The 12,213-nt window shown below is 40.3% G+C and overlaps 1 protein-coding gene across 7 annotated transcripts in view; it reads left to right on the top strand.

The window, feature by feature from the left end:
* The window catches only part of nrg2a (neuregulin 2a), an 86,552-nt gene extending 74,609 nt beyond the window's left edge, over window positions 1-11,943 (top strand). For 4 of the 7 annotated variants that reach the window (XM_081615539.1, XM_081615538.1, XM_081615537.1 and 1 more), the window contains 5 exons: window positions 2,592-2,694; window positions 3,224-3,347; window positions 3,432-3,559; window positions 5,032-5,253; window positions 7,334-11,943. In XM_081615539.1, the coding sequence (XP_081471665.1) occupies window positions 2,592-2,694; window positions 3,224-3,347; window positions 3,432-3,559; window positions 5,032-5,253; window positions 7,334-7,988 (1,232 nt within the window). In that variant the 3' untranslated portion in view covers window positions 7,989-11,943. Of the gene's footprint in view, window positions 1-1,190; window positions 1,215-2,591; window positions 2,695-3,223; window positions 3,348-3,431; window positions 3,560-5,031; window positions 5,254-7,333 lie in introns of all 7 variants that reach the window. The other 3 variants (XM_008427063.3, XM_081615534.1, XM_008427062.3) reach the window with 1 other exon arrangement.
* The last annotated feature ends 270 nt before the right edge of the window (window positions 11,944-12,213 follow it).

The raw sequence follows: 12,213 nt of genomic DNA, 5'->3' as shown, positions 1-12,213 counted from the left end.
GTTAAAAGAAAACATTTGAAAGTGCATGCACAGAAAAACTCCCATTTTGTACCTACTGAGCCTTCCCCCAGATGAAGGGTGCATCTCTCCTCATGAGATACAGCAGAGGAGGAGGACGGTTTCTTCTGCTCAGCCGTGAGGGCCTGATTTAATAAGGCATGTTGTCATAAGGACAGCTGGGACTCGCCTAAGCCCAAGTAAACCAACAGAGTTGCCAGAGTTATGGACTCGGCTAGTTGGTGCAACATCCCTGTGGCCTCGCGCTGCCAGAAAGCTTAGGCCCGGCAATAATTCAACGATATTATTCCAATATTGAGTACAGCTGTATTGAAGCAACCCCTGTTCTAACAGCAGCCCTTTAACTTGCCTGTTCATGTGATGGGTGTGTCAGGGAGCTGACAGTGTAGCAGTTCTGCACGGCAGAACAGTGAAAAGCACGGGTAATCTTCTGCATATGACACATATTTTCCCCAAACAGCAGCAATGAGGGTTACTATGCAACCGAAATTCAATTCCCATTCACAGAGTTTGTTTATGTAACAACTTGAAACATCTCTGCAGAACGGAATTGTGAGAGATATAAAGCTGTGCCGCTTTCACTTGGTTGTACGACAAACCGTGCCTCGGAGAGTATTCGTGCAAAGTGAGATGTTTAAGACAAAAGAATAAATAAAATGATGTGGTTCATTCTGTTAGGAGTTAAGGAGTTAAAACAAGACGGTGGCACCATCATCCTGAGGGATGCGGTTCTCAAAACGGTGTATTCTTTTCCTCAAACTTCACAATTATTCTCGACGTTGTGTTGCTTTGTCCCTTAAAACACAATCAAATACATTAATGTTTGTGGTCGTGACAAAGTTAAAGACTTTACATGTTGGGTTGAGACATGCAGCTACCAGAACACGTTTCGCCTCTCCACGCTGAGAGCCCCAGTCGTGAATGTGAAGTTAGCATTGTTGGTTTGTTTTGTGCGGTGTTGTTTAGTTTAAGTTTAAAGTGTGTGCTGCACGCTTTTGTCTTGTCTTGCACAATTTCTGACATGTTTGTTGTTTCAGTTGGCTGTGTTGTCAAGTTACTTATCCGCCACTATGTACATGTATGCTCCGAGGTGCCACTGCCTTAATCTGCTCTCTTGTTTCTTGTTTTTGTTCTCGTTTCTCCTTCCATCTGTCAACCCTCTGCAATGGCAGAGCATCTTGGGATTGAATTTATGGGTATGAAACAATCCATTTTGACTCTCAGTCCTAGCCTAGCTCCCACAATGTCCGTCAATGTGACATGCTTGTTGATTTGTAAAACGCATCATCCCCATTTTTTTTATTTTATTTTTTATTAACCAATCAACCTCTGGAGTGATCATAACTCATACGAATGACGAGCTCACATGTCCTCCGCCCGGCATCATTAACATGGATTCAATACGTCCCTCCGTACATGTGATCAGAAGTTTCCACCTTATACTCACGACAGTTAGTTTTCCCTTTTAGAAGCTTGGATTTTAATTTCATTCATAACAAGCATGATGTCTCATGTTTGTCCCTACCCGATGATTTGACTCCGTTTTCAGTCCAAGTCGTTTTTCCTTCATCTCTATCTTTTTTTTTTTTTTTCCTGACATGCCTTGTCTCACTTTTGATTTACATGTGATCTCCTCTATTTATTTTTTTTATTGCAATCCTCTCTTGTTAGCCACGCAGAAATGCAATGTTGAAGTCTGAATCATGATATGTGTGTTCGTGGCTCAAATCCTCCCTTTTCTAATGCATGATATTTTAATGTTTGACAGCCTTCCCTTTCCTTTCTGTCAGCTTCTGTCTCTTTCTCATTGTTGGCTTTTGTCTTCTGACACTTTTTTTTTTTCTTTTACCAGAAAAGAGCTGCAGAGTGTGAGATTTTAGAATAATGGCTAGAGGCATCCTTTCAGACATCGTGCAATTATACAAGTGCATTCACGCACTGGAACAGAGGAACACTGTGTTATTGCAGAAACACCAGTATCATTTCCTCTGTGTAAAGTCATTATCAGCAGATGACATGCACCGTGAAATATTTCCTACTTTACTCCTATAGATAAACTAACTTTATTTATGGTGCCATAAACTTCTCACAATTTGTCATGATGACAAACATGGCTGCCGGTGAATGAAAGACGGAGCCTCCTATGGGAGGAGATGTGAGAAATCTATCACATCACTTATCAAAGCCCCCCGATCAGCACAGCATTTTCTGCCTCAGCCACGCCACACTGGAGCTCTTTTTTTTTTGTTGTTCAAACACAAATCACTCTTCAAAATAATCAGATTTAACTTTTAAATTAACTGGTTTCTATAATGTTGTGACAACATGTTTCGTTCCTTGCTGAATTCTTGAGTAGATGTGTAGTTTTGTAAAGTTTAACACTGCTACATGTATTTTAGACATTTTAGATTGTATTTCTGCTTAGAGCATATTGTGTTTGTGTTGCTGGGAGTGAAGATTTAGTCGACACAGGACTTAGATCTGGAAAGTACTTTGGGAAGCATCGCCTCCTTTGTGAAGCTAATCGTTTCCTGTCTTTTCTCTCTGTTGTCTCGTGGGTTTAATTTTGACAGAGGCAGAAGAACTCTACCAGAAAAGAGTCCTGACAATCACGGGTATTTGTGTGGCTCTGTTGGTGGTGGGCATCCTGTGTGTGGTTGCCTACTGTAAAACCAAGTAAGTTCTGCAGATGACATGTTAATGGGCCTTTGAGTAATCTGTGTAATTCAGCCAATGGGTTTTAGTGAAAAGATCATAAAAGCTTATCATAGGATTAAGTTTATGGTCTAAAGGACATATATCATCACTTTTTTTTCCTTCAGTAATGCACATGCTTACCACTGAAAATAATTGAAGATGGTTATATCTACTTTGTGTTAAGAAATTGAGAAAAATGTTTTCTAGGAAAAAATATATATATATGGCATTAGGCTGAGTAGAATGCAATGGGTAGTAAAGACTTCATGTTTCACATGCCAAGATTTTTATTTTTTTTTTTGACAAAATGTGTTTTTAAAGTAAGCAGTCTGATTTGAAAAACAATGAGTAGGTCACTATAAACATTTTTTTTTCATTTATTTCATACTAATAAGCTATAAAATATAATATGATCCCTCTACTGTGCAGTTTTATGCATAATTAATTCTAGTTCTTTTGTTAAATTGCAAGCTTAACATTAAAAAAATAATAAAAAATCGTTCAACAGGAAACAAAGAAAGAAGATGCACAATCATATGCGACAGAACATGTGTCCCGAACATCCCAATCGTAACCTTGCTAACGGACCTAATCACCCAGGACCCGGCCCAGAGGAAATCCCTATGGTGGATGTGCGTTGTTATGACAACATAAACACGTCGAACCAAAGTTTTCTCTCTTTTGCACTTCTTAATCTTTTGATTCTATTTTCACAGTACATATCAAAGAATGTCCCTGCAACTGAGCGAGTCATACGGCCCGCGACAGAGCGATCGTTCCCAGCCAGTCACGCCTCTTCCAGATCTCACAACTCTTCCACACGAGCCCACTCATCAACTCAAAGGTAAGCAGTCATTATGTGTCACGCTGTGTGTGTCATGTTATGCCTTCTTGGACTCATGTGATGTACTGCAACAAAAATTCATCCTTTGTGACTAATTTTTGTCGGCCCACTCTTTCTCACTGTATTTCTGACTACTTGGGTTAGGTTTTACTTCAAATTTGTTTCGATAAAATCTTCTTACTGTCTCTGTTGTGTGAGAGCCTTATCTCTTGTCTCTCTCTTGTCCCAGAGTCACAGTTTGGAGAGTTTTGTTGCCTGTAATCGTCACTAGGTGTCCTCAGTTTCCCTCGGGTTCTCTCAATCCGTTTCCTTCGTGTCGTCTTTCCACCCGCCGGCTGTTTCTGTCAAACTCTTTTCTCTGCTCTCCCAGCATCTGAACTCAGAGGATGTCTGAATCTGGAAAAACAAGATGCTTTTCAGATTTCCATTTTTCACAACGTCCCTTTGATTTTGGCGTTTTTGTGGTTTTCAGTCCGTTTGATTAGTTGTTGCTCATCCTGCTTTGTTGAGATTTTGGCTAGTTTTGGTCAAATAAAGGTTTTCAGTTGTTTATCTGCCTATGCAACAATATGCCATTCATGAAATAATTAATATGATAAAGTGTTTGCCAACATACAAAGTACATAAAGTGTTGAAATGATTATCTGATTTATTATAGAAAAAATGCCATCCAAACCAACTTGAAAAAATAAACTCTTGGATTATGCCAGACATTGATCCAAAACACACCAACAACTCAACGACTCAGTTTCTGACAGGGCAGGGAGAAAACAAGTTAAATGATGGTTTGGTGTTGGCCTAGTCAACACCCCGAGTTAAACAAGCCGTAAACAGGCAATCTGTGTTTGAAAATCTTCATTTTTTTTATCAAAGCAAGCTATTGTTTAGACGAGTGGGCCAAAATTCACCCACAGCAATGCAAGACTGATTTCCATTTATGGTAACGTTTTCGCCCCAAATACATGAAATCACCATTTGAGAATGACTTTAGTGTATATTCTGGTTATCGATGTCTGAAACTTATGTGGCGATTAAAAAACACAACTAAAAACTGTGATTCATTTGTTGTGATTTAGGATAATATAAAACAAAATTGTTTACTTGGTTGGTGAATTCATTATGATTAGAAATATAAATTTTTAGACTATAATAAAATTGTGAGTTAAGTTCAACTTTTAGAAAATACCATAAATAAATTTTTGCAGCATTGAAATAGACCCATCTTGTTTAGCGTACAGGAATATCACCACCATTAGTTTCTACTGGTCAGATCAGCTGCAAGGGAGGAGATTACGAAATCAAATCTTTGGTTTTAACACACATGAATTAAACCGAAACACTTGCGCCTGCGGAAACAGTAAAACGGTTCCTTTTGTTCTCCAAAGGCATTCTTCAGCGTCTACAAAGAGAGAGAAATATATCTCGGGGACACTTCAGGGTGTGTGTATGTTAACACCTATTTTATTTGACAGACATGAGGAACGGACATGGAGCCTGGAACGCTCTGAAAGTTTCCTCTCTGACTCGCCGGGAATGATGTCATCGTCCGTGGGGACCAGTAAATGCAGCAGTCCTGCGTGCATGGAGGCGCGGGCGCGGCGAGCTGCTCACTGTGGTTACTCTGATCCCCATCGGCCGGGGCTGCAGTACGGGGACTCGTTCGACTCGCTGGGAGACTCTCCGCACAGCGACAGGTGGGAAGCGAGGCCAATTTTGGCTCTCGGTCTGCAATAAACACGCTGAAACGTTTCCCCTCTCTGCTGGCTCCGGGTCCACCTCGAGAGGCCAGCGAGGGCAATCAGTGGAAACTGACACACAGCAGGCATGATGTTCAAATATGCAAAGGAAGGCAAAAGTTAGAAAAAGCGCTTATGTCAGTGGGAACTCTGCTCTTGCAGCTATAGGACCACTATTCCTTTTCTAATATGTTGCTCTTGAGGCTGTTTTTCACTTGCTGCTTTCGATTTTTTTTGTTGTTTTTTTCTTATTATTTTTTAGTTAGCCACGTGCCAGTCACAAAAGACGATAATTCGGCCATAAAAATAGTTGAAGCTCTAGTTAGCACAAAGGGAAAGCCTGACAAGGGAGGAAATGAGGCTTTCATCAACTCTGCTGTAGTCTATATTTATCCTGTGCATATTTCTTTATATTGTAGGCACCAAGATACCAATCTTCTTATGCAGCTCTGGGCATGACAGACAGTAACAACCTTATCTTCTAAAACATCAGGCTAGTCGCCTTAGCATGAACGTTCTGCACAGCTGCTCATACACAATGGACTTTCTGCAGTATTATGCTTTCATGTCTGCCGTATACATTTTATTCGAAAAATCTGTTTTTTATGTACAGTAAGTCACTTTTTATGGTTTTACTGTAAGCTGAAATTAAATTTGCTAGCAGTGTCGATGACAAAAGAGCCAAGCAACAAAAACGGCCCTTTTTGCTTTGTTCTAATGTCTGAAATTCTAGTGGACAAATGTCCATTATTGCTTCCATATGCAAATTTACAGCTGTTTGGCTTTGCGTTTTCATCCAAGTATTTGACTTTATGAAGAATCAGGTATCAATAACATCAATGTATCTATTTCAACTCTTTCCATATCTTGGAACCTGCCATGAAAACCTGATGCGTGCACTTTTAAGGTATATCAAAGTTTAAAAAACTTACCAGTTTCAAACAGTATGTTTTTTTTTTGGGGGGGGGGGGGGTTTGTCTTGATATTACCAGGTAAAATGTTTGAGAATCAGTTTTAATCAGAAAGCCTGACTTGACCAAAAGGCTGTTAAAGGAAAAGTGCAAAAACACACAAATAAATGGGAACAATATGGAACGGTCATGTAAATCATTAAAATGGAATCAGGACTGCGAAGTAAAATAAATCATCTAGGACTGATGGGAAAGAAGGAGGATAATGTGTATATGTTACTGTGACTTAAACTCTGTTTAATGGGATCCCAGAGAAAGTTCCAGAATGAGAAGAAGTTTTTGTTTTGTTTGTATGGAGCGAAGAATAATACAAGTCCTTCTCTTCTCTACAGACTGTTAGCTGGCTACATTACACCGGCCTAATTACACTTTAAATCTTTTTATCAAGTTAAAGAAAAAATTTGTGACTGATTGCAAGATTGTTCCACTTTAACAATATTTAGACTTTTTTATTCCTGCCTAAAGCCATGATGCAAACGTTGTCGCAATCTGTTAACGAGGAAGATGATGAATGCTGGAGATTTATCATCTTCTTCTTTTTTTAGCTACAAAAATTATTATAGACAAGAATTTTTATTTTTTTACAATGCGGATCAATATAATATAGTTGTATTATTGGATCCAACCGTTGGCAAAACAACAGCGATCCAGAAAACCAAAGTCATTGGGGAGCTGTTTTGAGCCTGAGCAGGATCGTTTCCAATGAAGACGATTTCATCATCAACAAAAGTCGAGCCAGCTTGAGCAGTAAAGAGAAAACACAGCCAACAATAGCATGTTTTGTCTTGAGTCAGTTGTAAAACTTAATTTAACAGATACTTGATGAAAGACGTTCTGCAGAAGGAAGTAGACTAATGCCCACTGTGTATCCTAACTTGTTGATGTACACAGAAACACTTTGTTTCTGTGGAAAAGTACCTCCCACTCACTGTTCTAGTTTCTGCTCAACCTGACAATAAGGGTGTGATTTGTGCTCACTTTTCAAAATGCTGTACGCTCCTCCTCCTCTGCTCTGTTCTTTGTCCTGCTCCAATCACCTGTAAATGTCTCTCTGTATTTTCAAACAGGTACGTGTCAGCCCTGACAACACCAGCCCGCCTGTCCCCGGTGGATTTCCATTACTCGTTGCCCCCCCAGGTGCCTACCTTCCAGATAACATCCCCCAATGCCAGCCACGCCATGTCGCTTCCTCCTGCTGTCCACAACCCCTATCCTCCAGAGGATGACCAGCCGCTGCTGCGCCGCTACCAGGTGCCCCTCCATGACGCCCAGTGCCAGGAGCCCTACCGGCAGCAGCGCCGCACCTACCTAAAGAACAGCAGGGGCAGCCTGCCCTCCAGCCCCTACCGGCTGGCCGAGGAAGAAGACTACGAGACCACCCAGGAGTACCTCTCCTCTCGGGAGCAACCAAAGACAAGTGGGTCCAGTGAAACTGGTAGCCGGCGCTGGAGGAGATCCAGACTGAACGGCCACGTGGCCCCGCGTGGATACGAGGCGTCTCGGGACTATGGATCTCGAAGCTGCCTAACAGAAAGCGAGTCAGAGGAGGACGGTGAGAGCACTCCCTTTCTCAGTATGCAGAACATGAACGCCGAGCCCTCCACCATCTACAGGCCGGTGGACAGTCGGACTTCTCACTCATCAGGGTGGCACAGCGGGCGTGGCAACATGCATACAAGACTCACACAGTCGCGCTCCAAACCGGACAGTACGCCCCATTAAAGAGTGACGACGAACCAACGAAAATCAATATAGCATAGACCTGCATCTATAAGAAATATTTTTATTTTATATAACTGACAGATATTCTAAATAAATGAAATATTTATTTTCATTTTAGCAAAAGTTGTCTACTAGTTAACAGCAAAGAATTTTTTATAGGGAAAACTCTATTTATATGTACATTTTGATTTACAGCATAAAAAAAGATGTGCCAGTTTTTCACAACGTAAAAAAAAAAAAAAAATATAGAGTAATATTGTGGTGCCTTTTGCTGTTTGCCGATGCCAGAGGGCCAGTGGAGGTTTTTGTAGCCTTTCTTATATGGACGCCTCATTTTTTATACACATTTATGTTCTTTTGTTCTGTCTGATTTTAATTTTATTTTTTTTCCTATCTCACTTTCTTTCCAAAAAAAAAGGCATTCTTTGAGAAGTCTGTCCCCACTGGAGCATAACCCCTTCCATGTCACGCAATATAAACCACTTCAACATAAAGTGTGTGTTTACATTAATATGATTCGTCCTGTAGGGTTTGGTGGTTCGGGGATGGAACAGAACGCCCGATATGTAGAATATTTCTGATGTATGTGCCCTGAGAGACGGAGAAAGAAGATGGTGATGTTTGGGTTGAGTGCGGGTACAAATGAATCTGTGTGAGTGTAATGTCGCTTGCATGCTTTTGTGAATGTTAGGAGAATATTATGTCGTGAGATTAAACGTGTGGATCTCAGGAGAGCTGCCACTGACCCCTTTCCCTCTTCCCCTCTCCCTCCCCTTGTGCAGGTGGACAGGTAAGGCCGGGTTGTACTATGCAGGTCATTGCTTAATGACGTGTTTACAACTATCTGGCCCCAAGTCTTCCCCTATTCTGTCCTTTTGGAAACATCCTCGAACGAGGCCAACAAACGCTTAGCTGACGGGCACACATGGGGCATACCGACATAGGAGACCAAAACAAAAGATATCATCTGTTTTCACTCAAAACGACTTCTCCTCCCACATCTCATTATCATTCTGTTTCCATTCTGTTTCTGTGGCTTGTTTTAAAGGCCACACAGTGTCTCAGGATTTCCACATAACCCCGCCCCACCCCACACACACCCACTTTCACCTCTCCCCACCCCTTTGAGTAAGGCCTACCTAAGACGACGGTTCTCGGAAGTTGAGGACCTGGAGGTAAACACGCAGTCTACCAGACCCACGTAAAGAAAAGGTGGAAGCGGCTCTGTTGAAGGAGAGTAAAGACAATGTAGGGAATTAGCTGTGAAAACTACGGAGGATCATACAATGCAAAAATATGCAAACTTTACATTTTGCTGTTTGACTACATCATTTTCTAAGAGGTGACTGTAGTGTGTTGTGTGCGCAAAAAAAAACTCTGTAATGCCTGTAGAGTAGAATGAGAAAAATGGGTACCTACCTGAGTTATTTTTTAAAGCCATTATGCAGACATCTATCCATTTCTTTTATCCATCCTTTATTTGCTCACAAAACAACTGTGTCCGTGACACAGGATTTAATTAGACCACTTCACGTCACACATGCATTCCCAAATACTGTCTCGTCTAGTGGTACTGTGTACTGCTTTGTCTGTTTGACAGGTTTTATCATTTTGAATTGAATCTGTAAATGATCGTTTTTACCAAGGTGCTCATATATTAAGCAACGTCACCCTCGTTTAAAGTAGAGATGTGCCAAGAATCAAACTCACCTTGTCTGGAGACTGTTCAATCAAATACTCAAACTGACTTTGCAAAACCAAAGGAGGCGACACCTGGAGATGAGTGGGGTCAACAGAGTGTTGGTCTGTTTTGTTAAACATTTCAGCTCTTTTCAGGTTTATTCTTTTTTCAGGCTAAATAGCATTTGCAGGAAATCCTGTGATCTGTCTTGTTGGTATGTCCTGTGCTATATGTTTTTTTATGGCACGAGGTGATGTGCGTGGTGAAGGTTTCGCCTTAAATATGCTCCTTACCTTGGCACATAGACCATCTGTAACCAGAAACCAGCTTTTACAAGTCAGGTGATGCTATGACTGACTTATTTGATCCATTCATAAAACGCATGGAGGGAATAAAATAGTTCTACCTTTTTTTCATAAAAGAGTTTGAACAGGAAGCCTAAGGAAGTATGTAGATGTAAGAAATTATACAAACTGAAACTATTTTTCATTGTTGATTTGTTTTTTTCATGCTGCAAAACTAAATAGCAAGTATTATCTAGATGCTGGGGATTTTTCTCCCTCATCACCAACTTGTACTTTTGCACTTTACATAGTTTCTTACCCTTTTTATTAGTTATAGGAGAGAGCAGTCAGGAAGAGGACATCAGTTAGGGACTCTATTAGAATATTTATTATTTAAAGACAAATCTTGCGAATTTTGGGGTATTACTCGACATCTTTTCACACTCGAACATGAAAGCTTCTATAGGTTTTCTTATTCACGGTGAGCAGCATGTGCTTTATATGCCCTCCTTCCAAAACATCCAAAGGTTACCCAGTCCTCTCTCAGCAGTGTGTCCCAGCTGTAGACAAGAATAAGAGAACTCCATCCCATTTGCGTCCAGACCGTAATGGCTGTAATGTAATTTTTTTAACTTCTACATGGATTTAAAAAGGAACCTAAACAAATATAAATAAAATGTGAGGATGTATTTTAGCTCGTAGGATAAAGATCTAAAATTGTGACTTGTGAAGAAAGTTAATTTGTAATCTTGAACATCAAGATTACAAATCTTGATGTAATCTTGATGGGATGCTTTTTTTTACACACTTGTTGCTTTCCCAAAATGCCCTTTGCCTTTTAGAATGGTTGTTACAAATATACACACTTCTCCAATTGCATAAATAGCTACTTTGCTTAGTGAGGAGCTGACAAAACAATGTTTTGCTACATTAGCAAAGAAGCTAAATGACTTGGAGTTGATTCCTGTAGATACCAGACGGCCGAACACGTTACAGAAAATATTCTCTGGATTCCAGAATCTTTAGGTAATGGTTCACATTGTCTTGGGAATACACACAGAGACTGGTGTTTACATCTACTAATGCTAAGAGCGCTGATCACGCTAAGTCCTAACTGAAGATGCTAAGTCCAGCTTTAAAAGGTAACGCCATCTCAATAGGATATTGACTCTATATATGACGAAGACAGATAAAGGAAAAAATCTAATCAGAAAATCTCTTATCGGTGCATCTCTACTTTAAAGGGACATTGTAAGAAATTAAGCCAATGATCACATATCACAGCTGGTCCTTTTTTTCTTTTCAAGAAAAACTGAATTCTCAATTGTCCCGCGAACATTGACCCACAACTGTCAAAAAAAAATTATCTGCAATTTGGAAAATGCACAGAGGTATAGTTATAGACAGCGATTTCTGGTCACACCTCCATCACAGCTTCCAGATATTTCATTGGGTTTCTCACCTCTGGGTCGAGTTTTGTATGTCTGAATGAGATGAGAGACGACTCCACACCTCTAGTTTAAATGTGACACCCTCTTCACTTTACCAATCCTCTCACACAGTTGAAACGGTACCAGGCATGTCCTGTCAGCCTCTTTATTTTTTTTATTTTATGATCCCCCACCCATCCACACCCACACACGTGCACACACGAACACACACCTGACCCCGCCCCTCGCTTGAAATGTTTGAACACCTCTCCTCTGCATGTCTTTGTGATCAAGGTTAGATGGGTGCATGGATACTGAAAAAAATAAATAAATAAGGAAGAAAAATAAAGCAGCAGACAATTATTTTCGAGTCAGTGAAGGTGTATTTCATTTAACATTCAGCAATAAAAAGGAATCCTTACCCCCTCACTCCCCACATGTCATTTCTGAATTATGCTAGAAAAAAAATACGTTAAAAATGCGAGACTGTCATAGATTGTAAAATAAAGTGAAAAATGAATCCACCTGTTCATATGAAAAATAAATCTTTATTCATATCATTTTATGTTGCATTTATTTCTGAAGAGCGCTTTTCTTTCCTTTTGGCTCTCAGCCCGAAGGCTGAACTCTCTTTTGGCATGTTGTTGCGCCTCTCAGGGGTCCACACATAAAACCTCAAGGTGAAAGGAAATCTGTTTAATGTGGCGGTTGGGGCTTTATAAATTTTAGTAAAAGGGTTGTAGTCTCAGATGCACAAAAACAAGAGCCAAATACCATAAATTTATTTTTAAAAGGTAAAGAATGTGTCTTCGGGCTCTTTAATAAATAAT

This window comes from Poecilia reticulata, chromosome 14 (genome assembly GCF_904066995.2).
Source record: "Poecilia reticulata chromosome 14, P_reticulata-male-v2, whole genome shotgun sequence".
NCBI lineage: Eukaryota > Metazoa > Chordata > Actinopteri > Cyprinodontiformes > Poeciliidae > Poecilia > Poecilia reticulata.
This window is presented reverse-complemented; position numbering and strand designations above follow the sequence as displayed.